Below are 27,863 nucleotides of genomic sequence, written 5' to 3'. Positions count from 1 at the left end.
CGCCGTGATTCTGCCACGGGGTCCATAAGAATACCAAAAATGATGCTAAAATAATTACTAAGATAAGTTTTGGCAACTTCTGAGAAATGACTGGAGAGAAACTAAAAAAACAATTTCAGAAAGGACCAACTCGAAGGGATAGAACTTGTAGGCATACCAGGACCAAACTCAACATATTTTTTTTGTAACTTTTACAAGTTTAAACATCATTTGACACTATGGCAATTGTAGGCACCAACCAATGAATGGTTGTCTGAATGTGAACAATAACAAGCTTTCTAAAACTGGAAGAAATTTAGAAAACTTCCAGTGTAATCCTCTGTACATTTTGCTTATGAGGCAATGCGTGGACAGGCTTAAAATTTTAGAAGTTTTATAATTGTGATTTGAATTTTTGCATACTTTTACCATTCATAAGAGTTTTCTGTAATTTATAAATTCTAACAGGTCGTGAGCTTAAAGCAAATTTAAGAAAGTTAATATTACAACATAAATTAAGTGTAAGGTTTTAAATTTTATCTCTTATTTGGGTAAAATAGAACCATTTGTTATTTTTTTGGTATACATCATAATAAGCTTGCAGTCTCCCAAATTGGTTTGCTGTCTGTTTCATTGAAAAAATCTGTTAAATTGAGCACACAACTTTTATAATAATGTTGGATGACACATTTTTTCAAGCTTAGGCGAAAAAATCAATTAGAAGCAGTAACCCGGAAATCTTGTGTCGAATTTTAACACCCAGCGCCATCTGTGCTTATCTTTACAAGATCAACCATCCGTACAGAGATATCTCAAAGTTCACTCTAAGTGGTGAATTTTTTTGAATTTTTCTTACTAGCAATTGCTCGCTTTACTCAAAAACTTGGGGATTAATTTAAAGCAGTCACTGATCCAAAAAATTTCCCTTGAAAATTTAACAACATAATTAAAAAGAAGAAGATATATATCAAATCATAGATGGTCTGGATATGTGACAATGTTTTTCATTTCTTACATTAAGAGTATATAATGAAAAGAATATAAAATAATTCACCACAACTACAGTATTTATCTTTTTATTAAGAAACAACATTTTTATTGCAAACTGTGCAGTAGATTCTCTACATTGCAATTCCTTATTCCTTCCAATTAGGATAATATTCTTTATAATCATATTCTCTAAATGGAACTTCATGAGTCAAAAGACCATAGAACTTAGCTTTCACCACAGCCACTTCTAACTGCAAAAGTCTTTTTTGGCAAATATGAGTTTTACGAGAATCTATTATCTCACCAGTTTGTGGGTGGATAAATTGTTTCAAAAGATCGACGTTGGTGTAATCAAGAACAAGATATTCATCTCTACATATGGGGCATGGGTTGCCAGTTGCTAAAACACCGCCCCTTATACAAGTTTTACGCGTTTTTCTGGGAGTAAATGGGCCTTTGAAATTTCGACGATACTTAACCCAAACAGGCTCATCTCCGTATGTTTCTTTGTAGGCAGAACTTTTTAAATATCGAATACTAGTCTCTGGCGAAATTTTTTTTGTTCTGTCCTTCGCTGGATCAATTGCAGGCTTCTTATCATCAGACTCTTCCACAGGTTCTGATTCGGAAAAATTTGCAGATGTTGTTGTAAAGTATCTTTCAGAATATTTAGAGTGTTGTAGAAGCTCGTACGTTAAAGTTTTTTGATGTGCATAGCTATTTGATAACAGGGGCTGGCAATAATATGTATGGGAAAGTCTTGCTAAGTTACGAACACTTTCAATATTTCGTAATAAAGAATTGGTTCGGTTTAAAAGTGTTTTAAACATTTTGAAAGTAAAAATATGCACTTAAAACTTTACAAAAGTTTGTTTATTTATCAATCGAACTCTGCGATAGAGCAATGTCAACTGCCAATTTCTGTCCAATTTCAGACTAAATAATTCTCATAAATTAAAACTTTCTTCAATATATCTCAAAATGAGAATCCTGAGCGATTTTTAATAAATTTTTATATCATATGTTAGCAATTTAAATTCATAATTTTCCATTATTAATCTGCAAAATGCCCCGGAAGTCATCTCATATGAAATTATTTCCTTTACAACTCAACTCGAATATTTTATATTCGAAATTTCAGTTTTCATTTTGTTTTAATGTTTATTTGGAAATCAGCTGCGTTTCTTGTTATATTCTTCTACAAACTGAATATTTTTGTTTAGTAATTTATATAAAATTTGTGAATTTTGAATCATAATTCTTTATTTTATTAATTTATGGATCTAGATGCTGATAAGTTTTTAAGGAGAGCATTCAAACGAATCGATGATGCCAAGATCAGAGCAAGGCCAGGTTGTCTTTTGTATTTTAGCGTTATTGCGCAACATTGCTTGTTAAATTGTTTGATCATTGTTTTAATTATATAATTTATTTTTTATGTTGTTTTTATAGTTAAGTGTTATTATTTTATTTTCATGCAAACGTTCCATTGAAGCTCTTCCTGTCATTACACCGGTCAGTGACCGATAGTTGAAAATAAGTGTTGTTAAGAACGTATACTTTATTTAACTAAACATAATTTTTTCTATAGTTTGTTATTCATTTAGCGTGACTATCAATAAAATTTCGACTCATTAAAAAATTCATACGTGTTTTTCAAAAGTTCTTCATTTATGGAACTATTTCAAATTTAAAAAGTTTAGAAAAATTTTTCTAGAAATTTATATGTTGATTTTAGTTTAAACCCACGAGCGTACTAACTTGGCTAACGAGAATTTCTTTTTGAAATTTTGAATTATTACAAAGTTTATATGTTAAAATTATTTTTAAAATTGTTTAATTGTGCTAAATTTAAGTTTTAATTTTTTATGTTTTTGAAATATTCTTAATTTTGACTAAACAACATACATCCTGCCAATATATTGGCTTTAAAATGGTGCATAATCAGCAGACAAGATAAACTGTTTGAGTTGGCAGGGGTCTGTGTAGAAGAAATTTACCTACCCTTCACAAATATCTTTTCATAAAAAGGGACCCTTCACAAAATAATTGATTTTTTAATGGGACCTTGCACAAATTTGTTTATCTTCATTATTGTTTTGTTAAACAAATAAACTCATCCCGGAGGGGAAGGGGACAAACTAAGTTTAAGTTTCCCTAAGTTCAGATTCCAAATGTCGTATTCTAAGAAAATATTTCGACTTTAACAAACATCGTGTGCACATTCTTATTAATATTTAAAAAAAAAATATTTTAAATAAGTAATTGATCAATTTATATTTATTCATAAAATTAATTAGTAATATGTAAATGAAAATTATTTTCTGGCAATTTTTTAAATAAAATAAAAATATTATAAATTTAAGAATTGTTTAAGTTTACTTAATGCGTAACACATTAAAAGTGATACATTACCAGGGGTCTGTCCGGGCCTCATTTATTACCGTTTAGCGGTAATAAATTTGGCGGACCTTCACAAATTCTACTTTAGGAAAAACGGTAGTTTCACAAAATAAATTTTCTTAAAATTTTCTTTTTGTATCTCGTTGGAAACGATAAATCCATATTTTTGTCTTGGTTTTTTAATATAATTTTTAATTTTCACAAATTATGTCTAAATTTTCACAAAATAGGTACCTCTCAGAAAAACCTAAAGAGACCCCTGATTACTAAGTTGTATTATATGTCAGTTGAAATTATTAAAAATGTGAGTTATTTTGTTTCCATTATTCGTCCGAAATGAATATTCTGTGTTGAGCGGAATAGGCTAAATACCAAGTAACAGGACCCTATTTGCACAAATTCACAAAAGCAGGACCCTGGTTGAAAGAATGTGACTTTACGCTTATTTTATATTCACAAATTATGAATAGTTTTTTCGCAATTTTACATAAACTGGACCATTCACAAAATGTTTGGACAGACCCCTGGTTGGTGCAATTCAAAAAATCAGACTATGATTAAAATTTAAATACTGTGAAAAAGTTGTTTAGGGGAGATTTCTGTGTCGTGATCTGTGAAAGAATAATTGACAAGTCTTGGCAGTGACCCTCAAGAATCTTAAAAAAAAAGAAAAAAACAATCACAAAAAGGGACCAACATGAAAGGTATAACTTGTGACCAACCCTGGTTAAATAGTTTTTTATTTTTTCCTGTTTTAAATCAATTTAGAACCTGCTTAAAACCAATTTAATTAGTTAGGGGTGGCAGATCACAACATGGAAATATCCCAATCCTGTATCTGGCATTGCCTATATTTCGGCAAGTCTATAAAATAATTTTTTCTGAGTAACAATTATAATTTATTGGTACCAACAAGTTTCTGATGCATATAATATAATAGAAAATAAAAAATTTTCTGTGTATAAAAAAGCATAAAAACTTCTCAAAACATAAAAACAAATTTTTACTTGTATGACTGTATAAGTTCTTAGGGCATCATTATCTTACTGGATATTTTAAGGGTGCTTAAGTTGTCACCACTTCATGCACCACATTATTAGCCATATTCATCAATGATCCAATCAATTTACAATTAACAACCAGTTGATATCAAGCATAGTATTGATGTTTATAGATGTCATCCTGTGTCTTTTTGCCAAATTAACACATTATTTGTGGTGAGATTTAAGTATTGTGATCTATGGCAGAGTAATTGTCAAGTCTTCGCAACTTCCAGGCAGGAACCAGCGAGAAACTGGAAAAAAAGGGGGAAAAAATGACAAAAAGATAATCAAACTTAAAGGGTATAACTCGTAGCTATCCACAGGCAACATCTTGTTTTTTTGTAAAATTTTTTCCATTTAAAATCAATTTGGCGCCTTTGCGATCGTAGTTGGCGTAGCAGATCACTTTACAGAAATATCCTTTTATTTGTGATGATCCATATACTATATTTAAAAATAAGTGCACGTTGATTTGCTGCTAATTTAAATTTAAATTCTTGATCGAAAAAAAAAATTACAAGTGAATTAAAAACTACAACATATGTGTAATTAATTTTTTTTTCTAATTTGTAATAAATTGAAACTGATTTGTCTATTGATGCTGCAATGGTTTTAGAATTTGTATGGGTTCTGAAATGCTAAAAAAAATTCTAAATTTTACTATTTCTTGAGCTCATTAAATATTTTATATTTTTGAATTTTTAACTAAGATGAAAATGATATCTCCATTTAAAATTCAACCCTAATTTTATAGTCAATATTTAGGAAGGGTGGATATGGATGTGTAATTTCAAATTATCTTCTAATTTATTCAATTCTTATGTCAGATTTAGAGATTGAATTTAATTAATTATCTTTATATCCTTTAAACTTTTCAGAAATGTTGTATATCTTATAGAAAACATTTTGCAGTACTGCAAAATGTTTTTTTATGCGTTGAAAATATAATGCTCAAATGTGTTAAGTTTGAATTTTTATCCCATTATGGTTTTTTGCTAGAGTCTACACAGCGTGTTTTATAAATATTCTCAAATTTAAATCTATATATATNCTTTAATGAAAGATTCTGCGTGTCTTCGTATTTATGTACAGTATGTTAATTTTTTTTAAAAGTAAAACTAATATAATTTAAAAATGTATAATTTTGTTTTTCAGAATTAAACGATAAAGAAGGGAATGGATGGACTAAATTAAATTATGCAGAAAAGTTTGAACTTGATTTAAATGCTGTAAGAGCTAAAGATAATGTTGAACGAATTCATGTGAAAGATGTATCCCCGGATGTATTTATTGAAAAATATGAGAAAATATACAAGCCCGTTGTCATTACTGGAAGCACAGACGAATGGAAGGCTCGATACAAATGGAATTTACCTGTAAATGTTTATAAATTTTGTTAAATTTCATTGTATTATTGTTACTTTTAAAATTTCAGTAGAATATGAAATAATGTTATATTCATATTTATCTATTTTTTTACCCTATGCATAGTATTGTTTTAGTTGGTACAAAAGAAGCATGTTTATTTACAATTATAAAATTAGCTTAATTGTTTCACAAAATTTTTAGTGACTTTTTATTATGTTTTAAAAACAAATTGAACACGTTTGATTAGTGTGTTGTAAATATGTTTAGCTTAATATATTATTATTAAAAATTTAATTTTAAAATATATATATATTTTTTTGCATGTGCCAAATAAAATACTGTAATGCCACAACTGGTTAAGGTACTGGGCTGCCATTGCATGGTAGCCAGGTTCTATCTAGCTTGAAGCAAACGCACCTTCACATTGATGGGTGTTAGCTTGCTGAGGTGTAATGCTGACCACATTGCTACCTCCATGTCTTTGACCCCCATGTTCAAAGTTATCCAAAACCCCTGTGGCAGAATTTTTTTGGGCTTTCTATGACATATCTCTCTAATAATATCTTCCTGCGAGAAACTTATATAAAAAAAAAGCAAATATACATGTTACTAATAACAGAAGTGTCAACTTAAAAACAAAAAAATTGTTTTAAATAAAATAATTATTTTAACTGAATATGAAATTTTCTTTTAATTCTAATATTATGGGTGGTATCCTTGCATTTTGTAGGGGAATAACACACTAATTATTTCCTTTTTTGCATTTTGTAATTTATCATCACATTAAATAAATCATGAAATCCATAGCAGTAACTATTAAAAAAAAGATCGAAGGTGAAATAACGCGAATTGGACTCTTTATAAAGGAGTTAAGCCGACCGGCCTGTGTAAGGGGCAGGGAATTGTCCTTGCATCAGAAAGGTTCTGGGTTCGAATCCCGGGCAAGGCATGGATGTTTCTTTCTCTCTATCTGTGTTCTATGTCCTTCTCCTTTGTGTGTGAATGAGTGAATGTGTCCCGCCCTATAAATGGGTTGTGTTAGAGCATAGATTCTCAACCTTTTTAACGTTGCCGCCCCCTTAATAAGCAAAAAACATATCAACGCCCCCCTTTGTGATAATCCAGTTATTTANGGGGGGGGGGGGGGGGGGGGTGCTGAGTTATAAGATGCATTTTTAGGCAATTTTTTAAGTGTTAAATTTGCATGTTTTTCTTTTTAAAAAATTAATGTGTACGTTAACTCTATAATTTTCTCCAGGCAGGTAATCGCAGTCTATTTGTCATAATAAAAATAAATACGGTAATGAAAAAAAAATGTTCAACAAAGAAAACTATGCTTGAAAAGAGTCACTAGTTCTTAATTAGATAATTAAAAAAACACCCAAAAATAAAAGTAGTATTAACGAAACAATCAAGTTACTATGACAGGGGAATGATTGTACTTGATGGTTCATAGCCAATTTCTTAACGTTCGGTTCAATATTTTTACTGAGGTGAAGACGCAAGTCCCCTCGTTACAGGATTTCGAGTCCATTTCTCCTTTTTGTGACTTGATCCATAACAGCACTGAATCCACGTTCGACGAAGTATCTCGAAGGGAAGGATATTAAAAGTAATTTTGAAAATAAGAATGAATTTTTAAAAGAATTTTGACAGTCCAGAGTAGAGGCGACTGATGTTACCTTGAAGCCAAAATTCTGTGAGTTATCACCATTTCAAAGCATTATTAGTTGAAAGTTTGCCCGATTCCTCCTGAATCTGAACCTCTTCTGTTTCAATATTTAAAAAAAGGGTTAATAACCCATTGAAGGAAACAGAACACAACACATTTATAACGGTCAGAAAAGTCCATGTGTAAAGAATCAAGGTGTTAACTATATTCTTGTGTATCATCAGAGGAAATTTCGCCATTCTTTTCAAGATACGATAAGATTTGAAATTGGTTGAACTCATTCCTACCAAATTTTTGCTTCCGCAAAATAAGTTTTTTTAGAAATGTAGAAATAACTGATTTCGTAGGGATCAAACTGAGTTTATCACCTTGAATTTGCAAATTAACACCATTAAATTTTGCAAATAAATCCACCAGCGTCTATCTTAAATTCTAGCAATCTGTCTCTCAGAGCTACATTCTGTCTTCGAGAAACTCAAGCACAGAGTGGAAAAGATTCAAAAACCCATTGAGACAAGGCTCTTTTGGAAAGCCAGCGAATCACGGTGTAGTAGCAAGCGATATTCTTCATAGTTTTTCTAAGACAGCTGTCTGAGTAATCAATCTTTGAGAACATTACTGCGAATTTTGTTCGCAGCAGATATAACATATTGCAATGACTGATGCAAACGGTCGCTGAGGTTTTTTCTTACTAAATACTGTCTGTGAATCACGCAGTGAACTGCTAAAATATCTGGTACCACCCTCTTCAAAACGGCGAAAAACCCACCATGTCGACCCACTATTGCAAGGGATATTTTTGATTAAATCGGATGAGGCTGGATAGTGTAAAACTGTTCCTAAAACTTCCTTAACAGCGGCAGTATCAATTCTTTGCCGATGGTATGACATTTCCCAGATTTAGCAATTAATTTTGATATATTATAAGAACTTATCAAACCATCATCGCATTTTTGTGATTAGGTTGTTAGTAAGCCAGAGGCCAAAGGTGCCTTCAGAAACTTGTCTTTGATGTTCGTGAAAAATGACAAATCTTTATTTTGTTTGTGAGAATGAGTATTTTGCAAATGCTTCTGCTAACGGGAAGGCTCCATTGTCTCATTATATTAAACTTTGTTATAAAATAAATTCATGGGTAGTTGAGAGTTCGACAGCGATTGAACAAATCTAAACTTCAAGTACGTGGCACTGTATGGAATATACTTCTTTACGTTAACCGACATTGTTGGTGGCAGCAAAATACGAATGAAAGAAAATCACCTGTTTTTTCAAATTAATAAATAATTTACGATTAAGAACTAATTCACAAACGTACCTGGCCACATAAACAATGAAAACGAATCGAAACTGGTAAAAGACTGCTAAGAAGCAAACTAAACCATCATAAGAAACACGGGTCAAATCGAATATTTTTACAAAAAGTGCGTGCACTTTATTTCTCCCCAAATGGCTTGAATGTAAGAGGCAAAAACTACTAACTCATGCGCTGTGCTGTGGTGATTCGGATCGGAGAATATGTGTTGCATAAGTTCGTTTTACTGCAGGTACTAATGTTGTATCCGATACTCTAAATTTATTATATTAATTTAATCTTTTTTTTCTTTATGATTAATTTTAGATTAATTTTATTTACTAAATGATTCTTAATTTAATAATTTTATTTGGGAGTATTAAAATTAAATTTGAATAACATAACCTGCTCATCGCCCCCTACCGCCCAGAACTTACCTAACGCCCCCCTGCCGCCCAAAACAAGTCCAACGCCCCTCAGCATACTCCCAACGCCCCCGTTGAGAAACACTGTGTTAGAGTGACGTGGGCGATGCTGCTCCACCGCCGTGGCTTTGCCACAGGTGCCCACTGGGTAGCGAAAAGAGAGTTGCCAGTTCTGGCACTTTCTGTGGCCAATGGACAATAGTTCCAAGTGCCCGCCATTAAAAAAATAAACAAAAAATAAAGGGGTTACTAAATGCGTGCTTTCATTTGGAGATTCGGTTGTTGTAATAAATAATATTGTATTAAAAATATCGGATTGTAAAAGCTATGTGGAAATCAGTAGTAATAACTGCATAAAAAAATAGGACAAAAATTTCTACAGAAAAAAACCCAAATTTTTTACATTATTATTTTTTATTTTTTCTTATTCTTAAATGGGAAAAGAAAAATAACAAGCATTTTTTTCCCACTCCGATGCTTGAGAAAGGCATCTTTTGAATATAATTGTGAGGAAAAGATAAAATCTTTGTTGTGATAAATAATATTGTATTAAAAATATCGGATTTTAAAAGCTATGTGCAAATCAGTAGTAATAACTGCATAAAAAAATAGGACAAAAATTTCTACAGAAAAAAACCCAAATTTTTTACATTATTATTCTTTATTTTTTCTTATTCTTAAATGGGAAAAGAAAAATAACAAGCATTTTTTTCCCACTCCGATGCTTGAGAAAGGCATCTTTTGAATATAATTGTGAGGAAAAGATAAAATCTTTCGAAAATTTCTGCAGAAACGCAAAAGTTTTTACTTCCCGAAGGAAAAATCTTTCTGCAAGAACTCTGTAATGTTTGTGACAATGTTGCTGTGTCACCATGATTCTGCAATGGGTCCAAGACCTCCTGGGCTATCAACTGCGTGTTTCAAGGGTGTAAGAATTTTAGTCATCCAAATCATTTGGGATCTAACTGTTTATATACTATACTGACATAAATAGAAGGACTGGAAAGAAAATAAGACTTGAGTTATTTCAAGTAACTATCTTTTGATTCTTCTATTCAAACACTAAGAAAAGAAAATTTAACTACTTTTTATTTGAATGATGCATGAAGATTCAATAAAATTAACTGTTAGCTTCTTAACAATATTTTAGTCTCTTAGAGTAAATGCTCATTCCATTCCCAACTTTTATTGTTGGCTTGTAGTTTGTTTAAAACAATTTTATTATCAGTTTAGTTATTTCAATTTTAATGTAGTTACTTTAAATATTCTCATATTACGAAATGAATTATGCACATTTAATAGAAATAAAAAATAATACAATAAAGCATGACCTAGTTCATTTACACGAAATGCAGACATTTCATGATCTGGTGAATTACTCCCTTACTATTAAAACAGTTTCAGTTAAAAAAGTAATTCAATTAAATACACTTTTGTTAAAAACTAAAATAAAAGACATTTTACTGTTAAGCAGATGTTACAATTCATAAGGAAAGAGATTTGATTGTTGATTTAAAAAAAGTTTAAATCATTGACTTTTTTTTAAAAAAAAAATGTAATAATAATTCTGTTAATTTTAATTGAAGCTTATCTTTAAAAGATTTATTTTGTGCTCTTCTATTTCAGCGCCTTGTTCGAAAATATCGGAATCAAAAATTTAAATGTGGTGAAGACAATGAAGGTTACAGTGTGAAACTAAAGATGAAATATTTTATTTATTACATGGAGCATAACAAAGATGACAGTCCATTATATATATTTGACAGCAGTTTTGGAGAAGTATGTTTTAACTATTGATACTTTATGAGTAATTTTATTGAAAGTTCTTTGCTTATAATCAGATGTAGTTAACTCGATATTTCCAATTAAAGGTTTTGTTGCTGAAAAGGAATACATTATCATTAAATAATTTGTTTTCAATTAGAGGGCAACTCTAGTCAATGCTAAAAATCTGTCTTCAAACATCAAATTTTACAAGAAGCTTGGAGTTCTTTTTTTTTTTGCAACAGAACACTGCATTTCTGCCTTGTTTATTTAGTAACCTTGCTTAACGAATTTTTTTTCCACATTTTCGTCATGTTTGTCATTTTATTGTTTTATTATTGGAAAATTAGAGTTAAAAACATTTAAAAAAAAGTTCGAAGGGTAGTTGGAAGTGGAATTTTTTTTGGAAATGGAATATTGAAGTTAGCTTACTTTTCTATTATGTATTTGGAAAAGGTAAACAAAGTTTTTAATGAAGTAGTCTTGGTATAATTTCGAGGTGATTAAAAAAAAAAAATTTGATACACCTGTCATAAGTAATAACTCTAATGTGTTTACTATAGTATCTTTTTTTATGTCTGTTTAACATCATTTTGTGTTTATATATTGCTATATTTTTATAAAACTTACAGCAGAAATATAAGAAAACATATTTAGCATTGTAAAATAATAGTTTGGTATTTTCTAATTATGCAATATACCTATGTAATAGACATTTATTTTTTTAATAATTGAGTTTTAGGTTCGGTCTTAAAGTTGAGCGTTACAGCCCAGTATATCATAAACTGTGGTTTTATTAAGATTAAGTGCTATTGCCTGGCATACCAGATCAACCTTACACTATTGCTTAAAAATAACTGTACAAGTTAACTTGGAATTTCATGTGGTTGCAATGTTTGATTCAGTTTAGGGCATCTAGTGATGCACAGAGATCTGATTTCGTAAAATATTGTTTGTACTTAATAATTCACATATTTGAGATCACTCCCTTGAAACACATAGAGTCTAATAGCCTGAAAATCCTATTATATCAAAAGTTATTCAGGGTTGTCTATTTTTTATTTTGCTCATTGTACGTGAAAGATAAATTAGTTGTTATAAAAATACTTATTAAATCTGTTTTTTTTAAAAAAAATTTTTTTTTTTTTTAAATTTCTTTCTTTCCTTTTTTTCTTGAAATTTTTTTTAAAAATTTCTTTTTATTTTTTATTCCTAATACAGTGGGGAACCGATTATCCGGAACGATCGGGACCATCGCCATTCTGGATAACTGATTTTTCCGGTTTTCTCAATCGCTACAAAAAGCCGTTTTTTTATTGTTGTTAAACCCAACTAAAAAAAAAAAATAAATATTTGGAAATAATCTTAAAAAGAAGAAAAAATGATGAAGTAATACACTAATGATTATTTCCAAAATGATGGTAAGGTAAACATCTTTCAAAAAAGAAAGAAAAATCCTAAAATCTTATCAGGAAAAAAAAGTTTATTTTTTTTTTAAAAAAATGGTGGGAAAATGTATCGAATTTTGTTTCGGTTTTTTGGTTTTCCGATTTCCGGATAACGGGTTCTGTACTGTACTAATTTTCACATTTCCTTGTAGCACCCTCGCAGAAAAAAGTTGCTAGACGATTATGATATTCCCAAGTTCTTCCGAGATGATCTTTTTAAATATGCTGGTGAAGAGAGGAGGCCACCTTATAGATGGTTTGTCATGGGATCTGCTAGATCTGGAACAGGAATTCATATTGATCCACTGGGCACCAGTGCTTGGAATTCTCTTATCGAAGGACATAAAAGGTATTTCCAATGTTCAATTAATATTTTTCAATAAATGTTAACATTTTCTCTTAAAATCATTGAATTAAAATAGCTGTGTTTTAAATTTGAACTTTTAGTAATTATAAACTTCAAATCATCCAGTATAATATTTATTATTACCTTGCTCAAATCCAATTTTTGGGCCCATCTAAGGTAACAGACTAATCACATGTGGTTCTGTACTTCAGTAAGAACTTAAAAATATATCCCACTAACTTTTATTTATTCTTTTTATTTATATTTTTACATTATTTTACAAAATGCTTGCAAGTTTATAATGTCCATTTTCACTTTATATGTTTCTATTTGTATTTTTCTTGAATTTTTGTGTTCTTTATTTAATGTATAAATTTTGCTTTGGCTGCATTAATACAGTAGGGAACCGATTATCCGGAACGATCGGGACCATCGCTATTCCGGATAACTGATTTTTCCGGTTTTCTGAATCGCTACAAAAAGCCGTTAGTTTATTGTTAAACTTAACAAAAAAAATGTTTTTTTGGAAATAATCTTAAAAAGAAGAAAAAACGATGAAGGAATACACTAATGATTATTTCCAAAATGATGGTAAGGTAAACATCTTTCGAAACAATAAAAAATCCTAAAATCTTAGGAGGAAAAAGAATTTTTTTTTTTAAAAAATGGCGAGAAAATTTACCGAATTTTGTTTCTGTTTTATGGTTTTCCGGTTTCATGAATTCCGGATAACAGGTTTTGTACTGTACAATATTAGGAGGCGCAATTTTTTCGGATATAATTGTGTGAGCTATGATGACATTATATCTTTACATTATTTTATTTTCTACTTTTATTAATTAATTGTTTTTATAATTCTTATAATATTTATTAATATAACTTATTGTTCTCAGAATAAATGTGATTTATTAATACACAACAGACACTGTATTTTGAAACTTAGTTTTGTTGGTATTATCATTTCTTTTTAACATTGTGTTGTGCTACAAGAAAGAGTAAGAAAAAGAACTTCCCCAGAATCTTGAATGAAATATCTAACCTTAGGTTATATATTTCCTTACCTATTACCTTCTATTATTTGTTTTTAGATTATATATATATATATATTTTTGCAGCTTTTTATTATTAGTGTCCATACATGTAAAGAATGATCAGTTATAACCTTTTCACTAAAAATACTGTTCTGTGTATAGTACTCAGAGATGATTGTGCTCTGGTAAAAATCCAAGGTCTGGAAGTTTCAAGAAATCATTGATCACATTTATTTCTAAAAATTCTTGTATATTTTATGTAGAGATATTAGAACTAGAATTTATACTTTTATTTTTTAAATATCTGTAATCTGTTTGTAAATATTTTTTCTTTTAGAATAATAAATGTGATTAGACATAAAAGTAAATTTATACATAATTATTCATTTAAGTTATGCTGCATATAATTTATTTAGAATTTCATGTTTTGAAAATATCAATGATTTAAATTTATAAAGACATTCATTTTTTGAAATGCCTCATTAATGATTTTACTCAAGAAATTTTCATGATTTTTGAGTTGGGCTCACAATCACCCCTGAGTATTGTAACATACGGCAGGAATTCTTTGCTTGTTGAAAATGTTATTTGTAATTTGTCATTAAGAGATTTTTTTTTTCATGAGTAACTAGGAAAAGAATTGTCTTAAATAAGTTTTTTTCTATTCCTAGGCAGACTTAAGACATGTAAAGAATTATTTTTCCAAATGTTTAATATGCTCTATCTCAAATATATTTTCTATTAATTTGTAGTTTTTTCTTTTTTTATGAAAAAATTTCTTTTAATAGTTTTGCAGTCAAAATTTGTTAATAATGCAGTTTGCTTTTTAAGGTGGTGCTTGTTTCCAACTCATACTCCTAAAGAGATGATCAAAGTTAGACCAGAAGAAGGTGGTAAACAAGGAGATGAAGCTGTTACTTGGTTCCAATACATATATCCTAGAACTCAACAACCTGATTGGCCACAAGACTGCAAGCCCGTAATAATATTTTTATTTACCCATGAATGAGTTTTTTTAAAAAAAATATAATTTGGTTTGCTTTTTTTAAACCAAGGGATCTTGAACTAGATGCAAAAAAATAATAATAACAAATAAATAAATAAAAAAAAAATTGCATATGTGAAGATGGGAATTTCCTGATTAGCAAATTTTTCACTGATAAAATACATTTCATCAATAAAGCCTTGCCCCCAATTTGCATCCAAAAATTTTTTATGTCCAGTTCCGAAAATCAATAAAATTTTTTTGATGTCTTATGATTGGAAAATAATTTCAGCAGATTATTTGATGAATCCTCATGGTTTTATCAGTGATTCATTACAGAAAAAAAATGGGAGAGAATTTCTCACTTTTTCTCAAAAACAGGGTGTGATTTCAAAAAGTTAAGTGAGATTTCTAAAAATTAAAAAAGCACGAATAGACTTGGAAAAAAATTATTTCTTTAATTATAATATATTTTTCACATCTTCTAATTGAATATTTTTGCTGCATCATCTTATGGAAAATGTTCTATATCTACTTTTTCATCGGCTATTATATTTATTTGGCTGAAAAATATCTGTATTTGTTTCGTTTTGACCGTTTCTACCGATTTTCATTTGTTCGATACGGAGTAAAAGATGTCGCCTTAACAAGGTATTTGTCCATCTTACATTCAAGTACAAAAGATTTAAACGTCTTACATGAAGAAACCTTACCTACGGTGAACACGTGGTTGCAGAGAAAGGGGTTCCGTAGTTCGGGAGAGTTGCTCTGCTGTTCGCACTGGTTCTGAACAATACTGATAAATAGGGAAGCTAGATAACAAGGACCGATATTCAAAATAATGAAAGATCAAGGAAGAAAAGTGAAACCAATTTTATTCAAAATGGCAAAAAAAGAATTTTTTCCAAAATTCGTGCATTTTGAAATTGATTAATAGAGTGCTCGAACTTCTCGCGTTAATCGTTTTTTATTGCGAGAAAAGAAAACATAGGCGAGATTCTCGCGCTGTAGAGAAAACACTGTTTTATATTTGATAATCTGCGAACCGTCGTGTCTCGGGGGATAGAGAGCTCACCTCCCAACGAGGTGACTCGTGTTCGAATCCGAGCGACCAATTCTTCCTAAAAGACAGAAGGCCTCATCACGGGTTGCCATAACCATGAAATATGATCCTTTAGTAGTCCAAATATAATGACATCTTTTTTATTTTCCTCTACTGTGCAGTTTATGTTCGTTACAGCGGACTTCACTCTTCTAGAAACTCAGTAGCCTGACTCACATTGACCACAGGGATGACTTAAAATATCTTCAGTGGTTAAGAGTCCCCTTGCCGCCAGTCTAACCCTGGGACGTTTTAATGGTTTCCTTCTCCATGTAATGCAAATGCAAGTTAGCTCCATCAAAAAGTCCTCCATGAAGGCAAATTTCTCTTAATAATAGATCTAGGAGTTCCCTTGTCTTATGCATTAGGTTCAAAATAACAAGGCTACGCAGTTGAACAAAATTGGTTTCAGAAACACAAAATTGAGTCGGTGATTATAAAATAACGACAACTATAAAATAAAATAGGTAGACAGGGAGTGTAGCATTTTTAAAAGGTGCTTAATTTTCTATCTTTTAAAATGCATGGTTTTCACAATTTTCTCTGCTGTATTTATCTGAAACTAGTTATTTTATCATGATTATGTAAAGTTTTTGAATTTCATTGATTTTATTTTATAAATTGAGAACTTTAAACGATAGAAAACAATTACTTTTATTTATGCACAGATCCTAATTATGATTTTGGAAAGTGATTAAAATATTTTTTGAGTGCTTAAAAAGTACTTTTTTAAAGCCCTTAAAGGTGCTTTTTTTATTTGGAGTTTGTAAAAAGTGCTTAATTTTCTATTTTTTAAAATGCATGATTTTCTCAGCAATATTTATCAGAAACTAGTTATTTTATCATGATTATGTAAAGTTTTTGAATTTCACTGATTTTATGTTTATAAATGATAACTTTAAACGATAGAAATTTTTTTTTTTTATTGCCGCACAGATCCTAATTATGTTTTTTTTTTTTAAATTGCTTTAAAAGTGCTTATTTTTTGTGTGAAAAATCTGTCTACGCACCCTGTGTGGATTATACGCAAGAAATTATGATAATGAGGCATTATCATGCCCCTGAGTGTTATTAATCCTGTTTTTTTTCTTAAACATTCAGCATTCCTCATGTTTTCATTTTCAATGGAAATCCAGGAAAATTTCACTATTAGAGATCAGGAGCAAATCCAGGAGCTTAATGCTTGGAGGATTAACAATAATATATAATATTTTTAACCTTTTAATAATCAACTTACTAACTATTCGATATTTTGAAAATTTCTTACCAATTTGGCAATTTTTTTTTTCCAGTTGGAACTTCTCCAAGGTCCTGGAGAGACTGTTTTTGTGCCTGGAGGATGGTGGCATGTTGTTGTAAACATGGATACCACCATTGCAGTGACTCAGAACTTTTGTAGTCTTACAAATTTTCCTATAGTGTGGCATAAAACTATTAGAGGAAGACCTAAACTCTCAAGAAAGTGGTATAAAATTTTAAGGGTAATTTTTGCTTTCATTTATTTCATTTCCCAGATTCCTTTGCATCAGGGTTTGTTGATTTAAATCAGCTTGATTTAAATCATGATATTAATCAACTGATTTATATATATATATATTGATTTAGAAAGTTAAAAAACAGTGTTTTAAATTATTGATACTTTTATCATTTTCTTTCTTTTGTTTTAAATTATTTTTTTTACAGCTTAACTTATCTATTTTAATATAGGATTAAAAATGAATATTTTAATATAGAAATACATAGATAAAATATTTATTTATTTTTTGATGAATGATTACATTATAAACACAATCTGTTACATTTATTTATTTTGCCATTTTAAAAACCAAGAGAAAAAAAAAACAATTTTAAATTGAAATTTTGTTTGCTAATTGAAATTTTGTCTTAATACTTTAAAGTATTCCTTAAATTCTCTATTTCATCTAGTCTTTAAATTTCAATCATGCATTTGTTTAAAAATGGTTGCTATGCATTCAAAGCTATGTATTATAATGAAAAATTGTTTTAGGAAGTTAGAGCTTCTAAAATATTGTTATAATATAGTTTTAATATTAATTTAATTTTGATCAAACATTTATAAAGTTTTTTAAATCATAAATCAAAGTTCTTACAGTGTAGTATTTGTATAAAACTCAAAAATAACCGATTTAAATTAAAAAAAAAAATTCAATTTCAATAAAAAAAAAATCATGAACCCTGTTTTGCATTGCCAACCTTCCAATGTAAAACTTTATTTATTCAGGAAAAAAGACCAGAGTTAGCTGCAATTGCTGACCGCATAGATGTAAATGCTAATACTGGTGTAGCTTCGGACAGTTCGAGTGGATCTAGTTCATCATCTTCATCAGATGAATCATCTGTTTGCTCTAGTTCTGAAAGTGATGATTCTGGTAAAGCTAGTATAACTGATCGCAAAAAGAAAAGGTGCTGTTCTCATATATTTTTCAGAGATAGTTTCTAATTTATATTTTATTAACTTTAAGCATTTTGATACTTTTCTTGCATTTGACTGTTGAAATTAGTAAAAACAATGTATGGCCATTATTATCTAGCTTTTGATGAATACAGTGGAGCATCGTTTATACGACATTTTAGTGTGGTCCCAAATCATTCCTATTCATTTTAATGTAAAAATATATCGTTTATACGCCGCACAGTATCGGTTATACGTCGGTTTTTAGATTTTGTTGATGTTTATTAAATTTTTTCTTGTGTATTTTAAAAAAAAAAGCGAAATTTGCCAACATGAATGATACAGAAAAGGGTGCCAACAAGAATGCTTGGATGACGACCGTAATTTTTACTAGATGACTGAAAAAACTAGACAATGTTATGAAGAGGCAAAAACGAAAAATTTTGCTATTCATCGACCAATGTCCAGCGCACCCATCGATACTAATTATTTTGGAAAATGTAAAAGCTCTCTTTTTTCCTGCAAATTGCACAAGTGCGCTTCAGCCATTAGATTTGGCCGTGATTAGAAATCTAAAATTGCATCATAGAAAGCAGTAAGTTCAACTCGCTATTCAAAGCATTGTAGAGACTAATAGCAAGAAAATATAATTAAAGGTAACATACATTCAAATTGCTCACTGCAATTTTTCTTCTTTGCTTATTTGTTTGTTTTGCTTTGTCTAATTTAGAAATTTATGTAAATCAACACGTTAAACATTAAAATTAACTGAAAACAGAGTTAGTTTCAGCTTTAGAAGTAAAAATCGATTATACGACGTTTTTTGGTGGTCCCTTCGGCGTCGTATAAACGATGCTCTACTGTAATTAAAATAATCTCTTACTCTTGACATTGTTGAATTTAAACTGTTTCTGAATGAGAGAGAGAAAGACTGTATTCATATTTTGTTACTAAAAGAATCTCTTAGACAACAGACAATGTATAAAAAGTAAAATGAATGCCCTAATTTTGTAAGTTTACTATGCGTCATATAATTAATTAAAATAGACTTACATTCAATGGTAATTCAAGTAAGTTTTGAATGAGTTGCTGCCAATTGATGATGCTATGCTAGAAGACTTACCAAACTGTGAAAACAAATTCGTCAAAAATTACTCTTTCATAAATGCACTTTTGCCTTGGTCTCCAAGAATCCCAGATTTTATCTCCTGCGATTTTTCCTGTGCATGTGCTTTCAGATCCAACAACCAGAGCTCGTATCATAGCTGCTGTTGCCAGCATTGTTACAAACATGCTGCTCAAAGTTTGACAGGAATTACCGTTCAAACTTGATGTATGCCGTATAACAAAACAAGCAATTATCGAACATTTGTGAGGAACATTAAAAATTCGCTTATTTTACCTCTGCTTGAATAAATTGATAAACAAAAAGAGCAAAATAGTTTGACAAATAATTTCGAAAACTTCTTTCTCTTTGCCTAACTGTCTACCTTACTGAAAAATCCATAGAGTACTAGATTTTCCTAGTTTTTCTCCATCTCCTGATTTTATCTAGAATTCTATTTTTAATTGAAACTTGAAAAGAAAAAAAGCTTTAAAATTTTTTTACTGTGCTTATTGTTTACATGCATACTATGCTAACTATCATTAATGAATTCTATATCATTTACTATTCAATGGTAAAATTTAAGTATGTAATGGACATAAATCGAAGTTTTCATATTGCAGTTCATTTATTGTTAACATAATCATTTGAAGTTCATTTACTATACTAAGTCAAATGGATTAAGGTTTTTAGTGTTATTGTTTATACAATTTGTGACAAATTTTACTGTTTATAACTTATGTTATTAAAACTTGGATTATTTGTTTTCATTCTATCTGACTTATATTTTTTGACAACACTATTGTGCTTACAGCTGTCGATATACAATTGTTTCAGATTCTCAGGTTTTAATAATTGAAAAATAAAAAAGTTGGTAAAGTGCTGATTATTTATATATGATTTGACTGAAACTTCATGTTTTGGCTTTAAAATACAAAATACCATTTTAGTAATAAATATGTTATAAAAATAGCACATATAATTATAACCTCTTAACTCTGTATGTTAATAATAATAAAAAAAATTGTTTCTTAATGCTTAATTTATTACTAAATTCTAATTTATGCTTAAATTTCTCTTCAGATTTTTTTTAAAGACATGAACTATTTTCCCTATAACATTAGTTCTATTCAAATAATTGTTTTATTGATTGATTATCTCTTCAATTCTAGAATGTCTCATTTAGTGTTTTAAAATTGAAGCGGTCAATGTTACATTTTTGCGGTCAATGATACATAGGGGGGGGGGTGTTACATTTTTACAAAAATGAGTTTTTTGTTGTTTTAAAAAAAATACTAATTATCAAATATCGAGTAGTTTTCTAGATTGCCCAAAAATGAAAATCCAACAATTTGTAAGCAATTATAACAATCTTTCCACAATTGACACAGTTTTTTTGTTTTTTCCTGAAAGTGCAGATTTGTAACATACCCCCTTTTAACAATGATCACTTCAATCGTATATTGATGCCAAGTGAGGAAATTAATTTAAATAAAGGAAAGAGAAAAAGTGTAGGATTGCTAAGACTATGTTACTTTTCTGTAGGCTCAAACTAGTTGCCTTTTTCACAGTTTCACTACTAAAATGATAGAATACATTAGAAATTTTGTGAATAAATGTGCTTTAAAATATAACAGAACCAACTTACTGTGAATGTTTAAAAAAACATTCTGTTCAAATATTTATTTGCTGATTAATCAGTTTTTCCCCCCATAACAGATTCATTTATCATATTTTTTTAAGAATATTAATTTTCAAGCGTTCTATTTTATTTTATTATTATTACCTAAAGTTACTTTAAAACTTCAGTGAAAATCTATTGCATTGCATGACTATTTACGTATATTTATTTTGCTTATGGTAGTTTAAAATACCAACATGAGCTTGATCATTGCATTATTATCAGTAGTGTAGTTTTATTAATATGTTGAGACTTTTCTATTTCTTCTTAAATAAATATCGTATTTAATTTGTAATAGATATTTATATTTTAGTATCCTTCAAATATTGCTTTTATAATTACAGTGTTCTCCCTGCCCTTTGATCCCTATAAATATGCTCTTTTTCTAGAAAAAAAAAAAATAATAATAATAATAAGCTACCATCCCTTATAAACATTGCCTTTTTATTCATATTTTTAAAAAAAGTAATTCACTGTTCCAATAAAAATTACATGCTGGTAAAATTCTGTTTAAAGGTTTAATTCTGATTATTCTCAGCTGGTTAAATTTTTATAAGTTTCTATCTTTTTAGGAGGGTGATATATTTTGATGAATAAATTTTTAAAGTGATTTTAAAATTATTATTTTTTTAAATAAATACCCTTTTTTTAGATGCAAATCTAAATGATTATTTTCTCATAATTTTAGTTTAAATTATAGAAAAAAATTCTTTTGACTTGTTTATTATTTAATCATTCTTTTAGTTGACTTTTTTCGAAAAAAATGTATGCTCACAAATTGTCTTTAAGCATGCTTTTAATTATTTTTCATAAGCTTTAAGTTTTTCTCCTATTTTGATAATGAGTGAGAATTACTTTTTGAAACTTACACATAAAATAGTGTAAGTGGATAATTTAAAAATTGTTAAGGATAAAATTCAGTTCATTTTGAGAAATTTTTATGGTGTTAAGTGAGTGATTTTTCAAAATGCTCTTTTCTGTTAAGGAAGCATCCTGCCCTTTTTTTTTATCCTCAATGATTTGCTGCTTTAAGTGCCTCTGAATATTTTATCCCTTTAAAATGTAGATTCTTTAATTATCTACCTGCATATTTTGTTTATTTCCACTAAATGATTCATTTTCCTTGCAAAAAAGTTTTTATTATTAATTTGCTGAAATATGTTTCAAAATTTTAAAGAAAACACCTCTTATTTAATTATTTATAAAACTATAAGTAATATACAGGGGTCAGTTAAAATTATGGAAATATTTCTAAACTAACTCTATGTAAACAATATTTCTTTTAGCATCAAATGTTTTGGATGACTTTACATGCCAAAATTGTTGCCACAATTTGAAAAAAATCACGCTTAAAATTTAAAATGGTGTTCTTTTCAACTATACAAAATTTGCAGACCAAAATAAGTGCATGGAGATAAAAGCTTTTGTTCTTTTCAATACTAATAATTTCAATAATTAAAAAAACGTTCTTATATAAATATCGCTATCGTATAACATGATTTCGGAATTGCTGGTATTAAAGCTAGAAATAAGTTAGTAACTTTCTCTCATTTTAGTTGATCCGAATTTTGAGTGGGTAAAAATGACATTTCTAAAAGCTTCAAGCATGAATCTTTCTAATTGTGTCAAAAATTTTGCCATGTAAAATCTTCCAAAGTATTTGCTGTGAAAAAAAAAAAGATTGTTTACATTGAGTTAGTATAGAAGCATTTTCATAATTTTGTGCAATCTCTCTATATCAATGCACAAAATCACTTATTTAGCATTCTAAACATTTAATATCAATTGTGCAATGTTTCCATTAAATTTTATCCTAAATTAAACCGTATTTTGGCTATAAAAGAATTAAAAAATGTTTGCTCTCCAAATAACAAATAGTAATAATTTATGCATAAAGTTAATTGAATAGAAATTTAATTTTAATTGTGTTTTTTTTTTCTTCATAAAATGTTTTTAGTAAATACCTAAATTAAACTGTATTTTGGCTATAAAAGTATTAAAAAAGGTTTGCTCTCCAAATAATAAATAGTAATATTTTCTGCATAAAGTTGATTGAATAGAAATTTAATCTTAATTGTGTTTTTTTTTTCTTCATAAAATTTTATAAGTAAATACCTAAATTAAACCGTATTTTGGCTATAAAAGTATTGAAAAATGTTTGCTCTCCAAATAATAAATAGTAATATTTTCTGCATAAAGTTGATTGAATAGAAATTTAGTCTTAATTGTGTTTTTTTTTCTTCATAAAATTTTATCATAAGTAAATAAAATTTTGTCTAAAAAACTATCAAAATGAAATATTTGCTCTTTGTCCAATAATCGCCAATAATTTGTGTATAAAATTGGTTTTTAAATATTTTTAGTAATTTTATTTGTTTTCAATTTTTTTTTGTTTTATTAATTTAAAGTAACATTTTATTTATTTCTCTTTATAGGAAACGATCTAATCATGAAAATGAGAATAAACGTTTTAGAAGATAACATTGGGACATACTAGCCTAAAAGAATAAAATCATTTTTATCATGGAATTTTTCTTTAAATCCACCAAAGTGTACTAAAAATATGAGAAAGTGCTTTGTTTGCATGTGCCTGCTTTATTCTTTTAACAAAACTCCATTGACTCATGACTTTAATGAAGCTGTTTAGTTTTATTTACAGTACTTTCAGTTATGCATGTTATAATTTTGTGTTCAGTTTTAAGGCATTATTTTACCTTTTACGTAGATATTCACAATTCATCAGTATTTATAAATGTACTTGACATTTAAACGGTTATGTATAAGTTAAATTTCCACATGCACTTAAGTAAATAGATACAAGGTTTTTATTTCAGTTTTTAGAGTTAATGATTTAAAATAATATTCTTTACATTTGCTTGTAAATAACAAATAATTTTTAATTTGGTTTTTTAAATGGGAAAAAACATATTGTTTTTATCCTGTTAGATTATTTTTTACTAATTTTATGTTTCTTTCTTCAGTTAAAGCTAAGCTTCATAATGTTGACATTTGTTAGTTAATTGCTTTAAACCTAGTTCTAACAGCACAGTTATAGAATTAGATAAAAAAAAAATTCATTTTTTCACATTGCAAAAGCACCGTTAAGTGAGCCAAAAGTATCAATTAAAAACCAACTTGCTCACAAAGTTGCTTTAAATTTTTGTACTTGATTTACTGGGTATCGTGTTATTTATTTTGTGATTAGTACACTATCTTAGGTGATATAGGAGATCAGCTATTGATATCTTTTTGAGAGAAAAATGTTTTTTAAACTTATTTTTTAAGAATGTTATTTTGGAAGGAAGTTATGACATCCCATAAATGAAATATTTTGACATATTTCATTATTCTAGTCTTCCAAAACTATGTATTTAATCATTTGTATAGAACCAACATTTAAGGAAAAATTGGAACAATTATTTTCAACAGAAATTTTTTTTTTCACTGTTTGATACTTAATTATGCTGAGCTGATTGTTGTGGCTTTAATAAATTTCATATGAATTTCTAAATTAGTAATTGCTATAAATTTTTGTTTGTCTCGCAGGTGTAAATTTTAAAGAAAGTCTTTGCATATACAGTAGGGAACCGATTATCCGGAATGACGGGACCATCGCTATTTCGGATAACTGATTTTTCCGGTTTTCTGAATCGCTACAAAAAGCCGTTTTTTTATTGTTAAACCCAACTAAAAAAAAAAAAAATTTGAAATAATCTTTAAAATAAGAAAAAACGATGAAGTAATACACTGATGATTATTTCCAAAATGATGGTAAGGTAAACATCTTTAAAAAAAGAAAGAAAGATTGTAAAATCTTATGAGGAAAATGTTTTTTTTTTTTTTTAAATGGCGAGAAAATTTATCGAATTTCGTTCCGGTTTTTTGATTTCCGGATAACGGGTTCTGTACTGTACTATGAATTTTTTTTCACTTTTGATGTTTAAAAAAATGTTTGTGGAATACATATGTTTTGATGAGAATTGTGTTTTAATATAATTTCTTAACGGAATATTAACTTGGAGGTTTACTTAAAATATTATTATATTGTATTACTTGAAAGAGCTTTACAGCTTGCTAGAGCAGCATAGAAGTTCAGCCAATCAGCTGTCATGAAATGACCGAGGCCCATCTGTGTTGGTGATTTTAAGCTCACCAATAATTGTATTGTTGGGTATTAGCTAGTCAAAGAAGTTTAAGTGGTGAGAAAAAATATTCACATCCCCAACATCTTATTGTTGGTAACAAAATTATTGAGCCTTAATCTCCGTAGCACCCATGGTGGAACATGTAATGTCATAGGAGTTTTTTTACATTTTGCTCTAAACTATTAAGTGCTAAAAAATTTATAATAAAAGTAAATGGTTTAAAATAAAAAAAATTCTGAGTATCCAGTTCAGTTTATACATCTTGATTTTAAAATTAAATGAAAAGTCTTTTGAAGTTCCAGAAAATTATAAATTGGAAAATTCAAAAAGAAAATATTTTTTGATTAACCAAGTGAAAAAGAAATTTTTTTTTTAGATAATTTAGGTCTGCACTATGAATATCATGTATGTATTTGTATGTCGATGAATGTTTTCGGTTTTGTTTTAGGTGATGGCCATTTTGTTTTGATCACTTATGAAAGTATTCCTAAGCATTGCCAAAAAATTATTCCTTGGCAGGATTTGTCTAACTGAAAAGTACAAAAAAAAAAATATATGATTTAAGCAATCCATTTATGTTAAAATTGTAGTACTAATGATCAATAATAAAAACATAACAGATGTGTGTTGACTTAATACGGGTACCTGCACTACTCTATGCAGGTTATTTAAGTGCTCTACAACAAAGCTTAGTACAAATCCGCAAGCTCAGTGTATTAACTTATTGTAATCAAGTATGTGTTTATCTTAGAAATGGGAATAAAATTTAAATAAATTATTATTCAAAAAAGAAAATTTTAATGCTAAAAAATTAATATTTTAAAAAAATGTTTAGTTGCAACTCATGAAAGATATGCATAAAAATAACTAAAATTAAAAGGAGTGTATTAACTTATGTACTTAAAATTTGGATTATTTATTGCTATGAGCTATGAAAGGAAAGTGTTAAATGTGCAATAAGTATGTAGAATAATTTGTTTTTGTTGTGTATGATGAAGGATGGTGTTAATTTTTGTTTACTGTTTCATTGATGTGATAATTTGTGTGTAATTTTTTTCTTGTAGTTGAAATTAAAATTGTTAAAAAAAATACATTTTTCTTTCTGTTACTTTTAAATAATTATCTTGATCTGTATGATTAAATATTAATTTAGTTATAGTTTTATTTAGCAGCCATGCTGTTAAGACTAAGAATCTATTTAAGATAAACTAAAACCAATGAAACAGTTTATCTAATAAGATAAACTGTTGTAGTTGAAATTAAAACTGTTAAAAAAATGCGATTAAATATTAATTTAATAACAGTTTTATTTAGCAGCCATGCTGTTAAGACTAAGAATCTATTTAAGATAAATTAAAACCCCCTTTCATATTAAATATAAAGAAAATGAGCTCTTAAATTGTTTGCATTTCTATGATTAAAATTACATAGAAGAAAGTGCATATTTTCATTTGAAATTTAAACTGTTCACAACTTCTTATTTATGTTTGGAAGATTTTAACCTTGTGTTAGAGAGCAAAAGAAGCTTTAAAGACAGAATGAAATTTTTTTAAGTACTTTATTAACCAAGGCATCAAATTTCAGAACTTGCTCAATCCCCTCTTTCAACTGAGAATATTTTTAAAAATTATTAGTGAAGAAAATGAAGCTTTATATTTATATATGTGTGATTTTTGAAAGCAATTTAACTTAATAAATAACAAGCACAGTTTTCCATTTTTTCTCTTTCCAAATATTATGAAATAATTCCATGCTTTTAACTATTTTAAAATGACCAGGGACATCTGATTCTTTATAAAAATTCCTATTGCTAGATGAGAAATAATTTTGTTCATGTTTTGTAAAACCACTGAAAATGGATTAGAGTTGTTTTTGATTTTCTGAATAGAATTAAGTGAATAAACATCACACAATAAACTTAATTGCGTAATTTAAGCCCTCACTCACAAAAATTTGGAGTCATTAATACTATTTTACAACTAAACCTTTAAACCTGTGAAAAAAAATTATTATATAATTACCTAATCTATTTTTTACTTAAGGAATATGAATGATGTTTGTTGTAGAAAGATTTTATATGTATATATACTTGCGACAGTAAACAGTTACATGATTTTATTTGACTAAGTATTTTACTTTAATTGAAAAATGTAATGCATTTTAAAACAAGCTATATATAATATACTGTGGGTAATGTTTCAGGTATTTTGCTGCTGTTGTATGTATTTAAATGTTATCTTCAACACTCATCAATAATCTGCAAAATTTAAAGCATTGTTTGTTTCTGTTTTAATTTACTTTCTTCCGTAACACAAAAATAACTATCAGTACAAGTGTGTGACTACTGAAAGTGTAAGTAAATTGTGTTGTGTATATATATATATGCTTCCATTTCATTCCCATTATGGGAAGTATTTGTAATCATTTGCATAATAAAATTTGGAATGTCTTCATTCGTTTTCAATGCTTTCTTGATTTGTAATCACGCAAATTTTTAATATACAAAGAAATAATATCTGCGGTTTCTTATCACAATAAAATTAAAAACGGAAAATTAAAATTCACCTTGTTCTCGGAAATCTGTTTTTTTAGTTATTCTGCTTTTATTGTCTGAGAACTGTTTATGTATCTACTGTTTAGTTCACTCATTGTTATTTATATTATCGCCATTT

The 27,863-nt window shown here is 28.4% G+C and overlaps 2 protein-coding genes across 2 annotated transcripts; one reads left to right on the top strand and one right to left on the bottom strand.

Annotated features, from left to right (window-relative positions):
• Positions 1-1,039: 1,039 nt before the first annotated feature.
• On the bottom strand, positions 1,040-2,075 carry LOC107447712 (mitochondrial ribosomal protein S18B). Its single transcript, XM_016062709.3, has one exon. It carries the CDS (start codon positions 1,797-1,799, stop codon positions 1,116-1,118), a length of 684 nt encoding a protein of 227 aa, XP_015918195.2. The 5' UTR covers positions 1,800-2,075; the 3' UTR covers positions 1,040-1,115.
• Positions 2,076-2,080: 5 nt separating this feature from the next.
• On the top strand, positions 2,081-27,644 carry LOC107447711 (Bifunctional arginine demethylase and lysyl-hydroxylase PSR). The gene is made up of 8 exons (XM_043039576.2): positions 2,081-2,322; positions 5,571-5,791; positions 10,798-10,950; positions 12,536-12,732; positions 14,592-14,739; positions 17,140-17,328; positions 18,090-18,271; positions 23,482-27,644. The coding sequence occupies exons 1-8, from the start codon at positions 2,247-2,249 to the stop codon at positions 23,525-23,527; spliced, it is 1,212 nt and encodes a 403-aa protein (XP_042895510.1). The 5' UTR covers positions 2,081-2,246; the 3' UTR covers positions 23,528-27,644.
• The last annotated feature ends 219 nt before the right edge of the window (positions 27,645-27,863 follow it).

Source organism: Parasteatoda tepidariorum, chromosome 9 (assembly GCF_043381705.1).
Source record: "Parasteatoda tepidariorum isolate YZ-2023 chromosome 9, CAS_Ptep_4.0, whole genome shotgun sequence".
NCBI lineage: Eukaryota > Metazoa > Arthropoda > Arachnida > Araneae > Theridiidae > Parasteatoda > Parasteatoda tepidariorum.
Note: the sequence above shows the minus strand (reverse complement) of the source record. Positions and strands in the feature narration are given on the sequence as shown.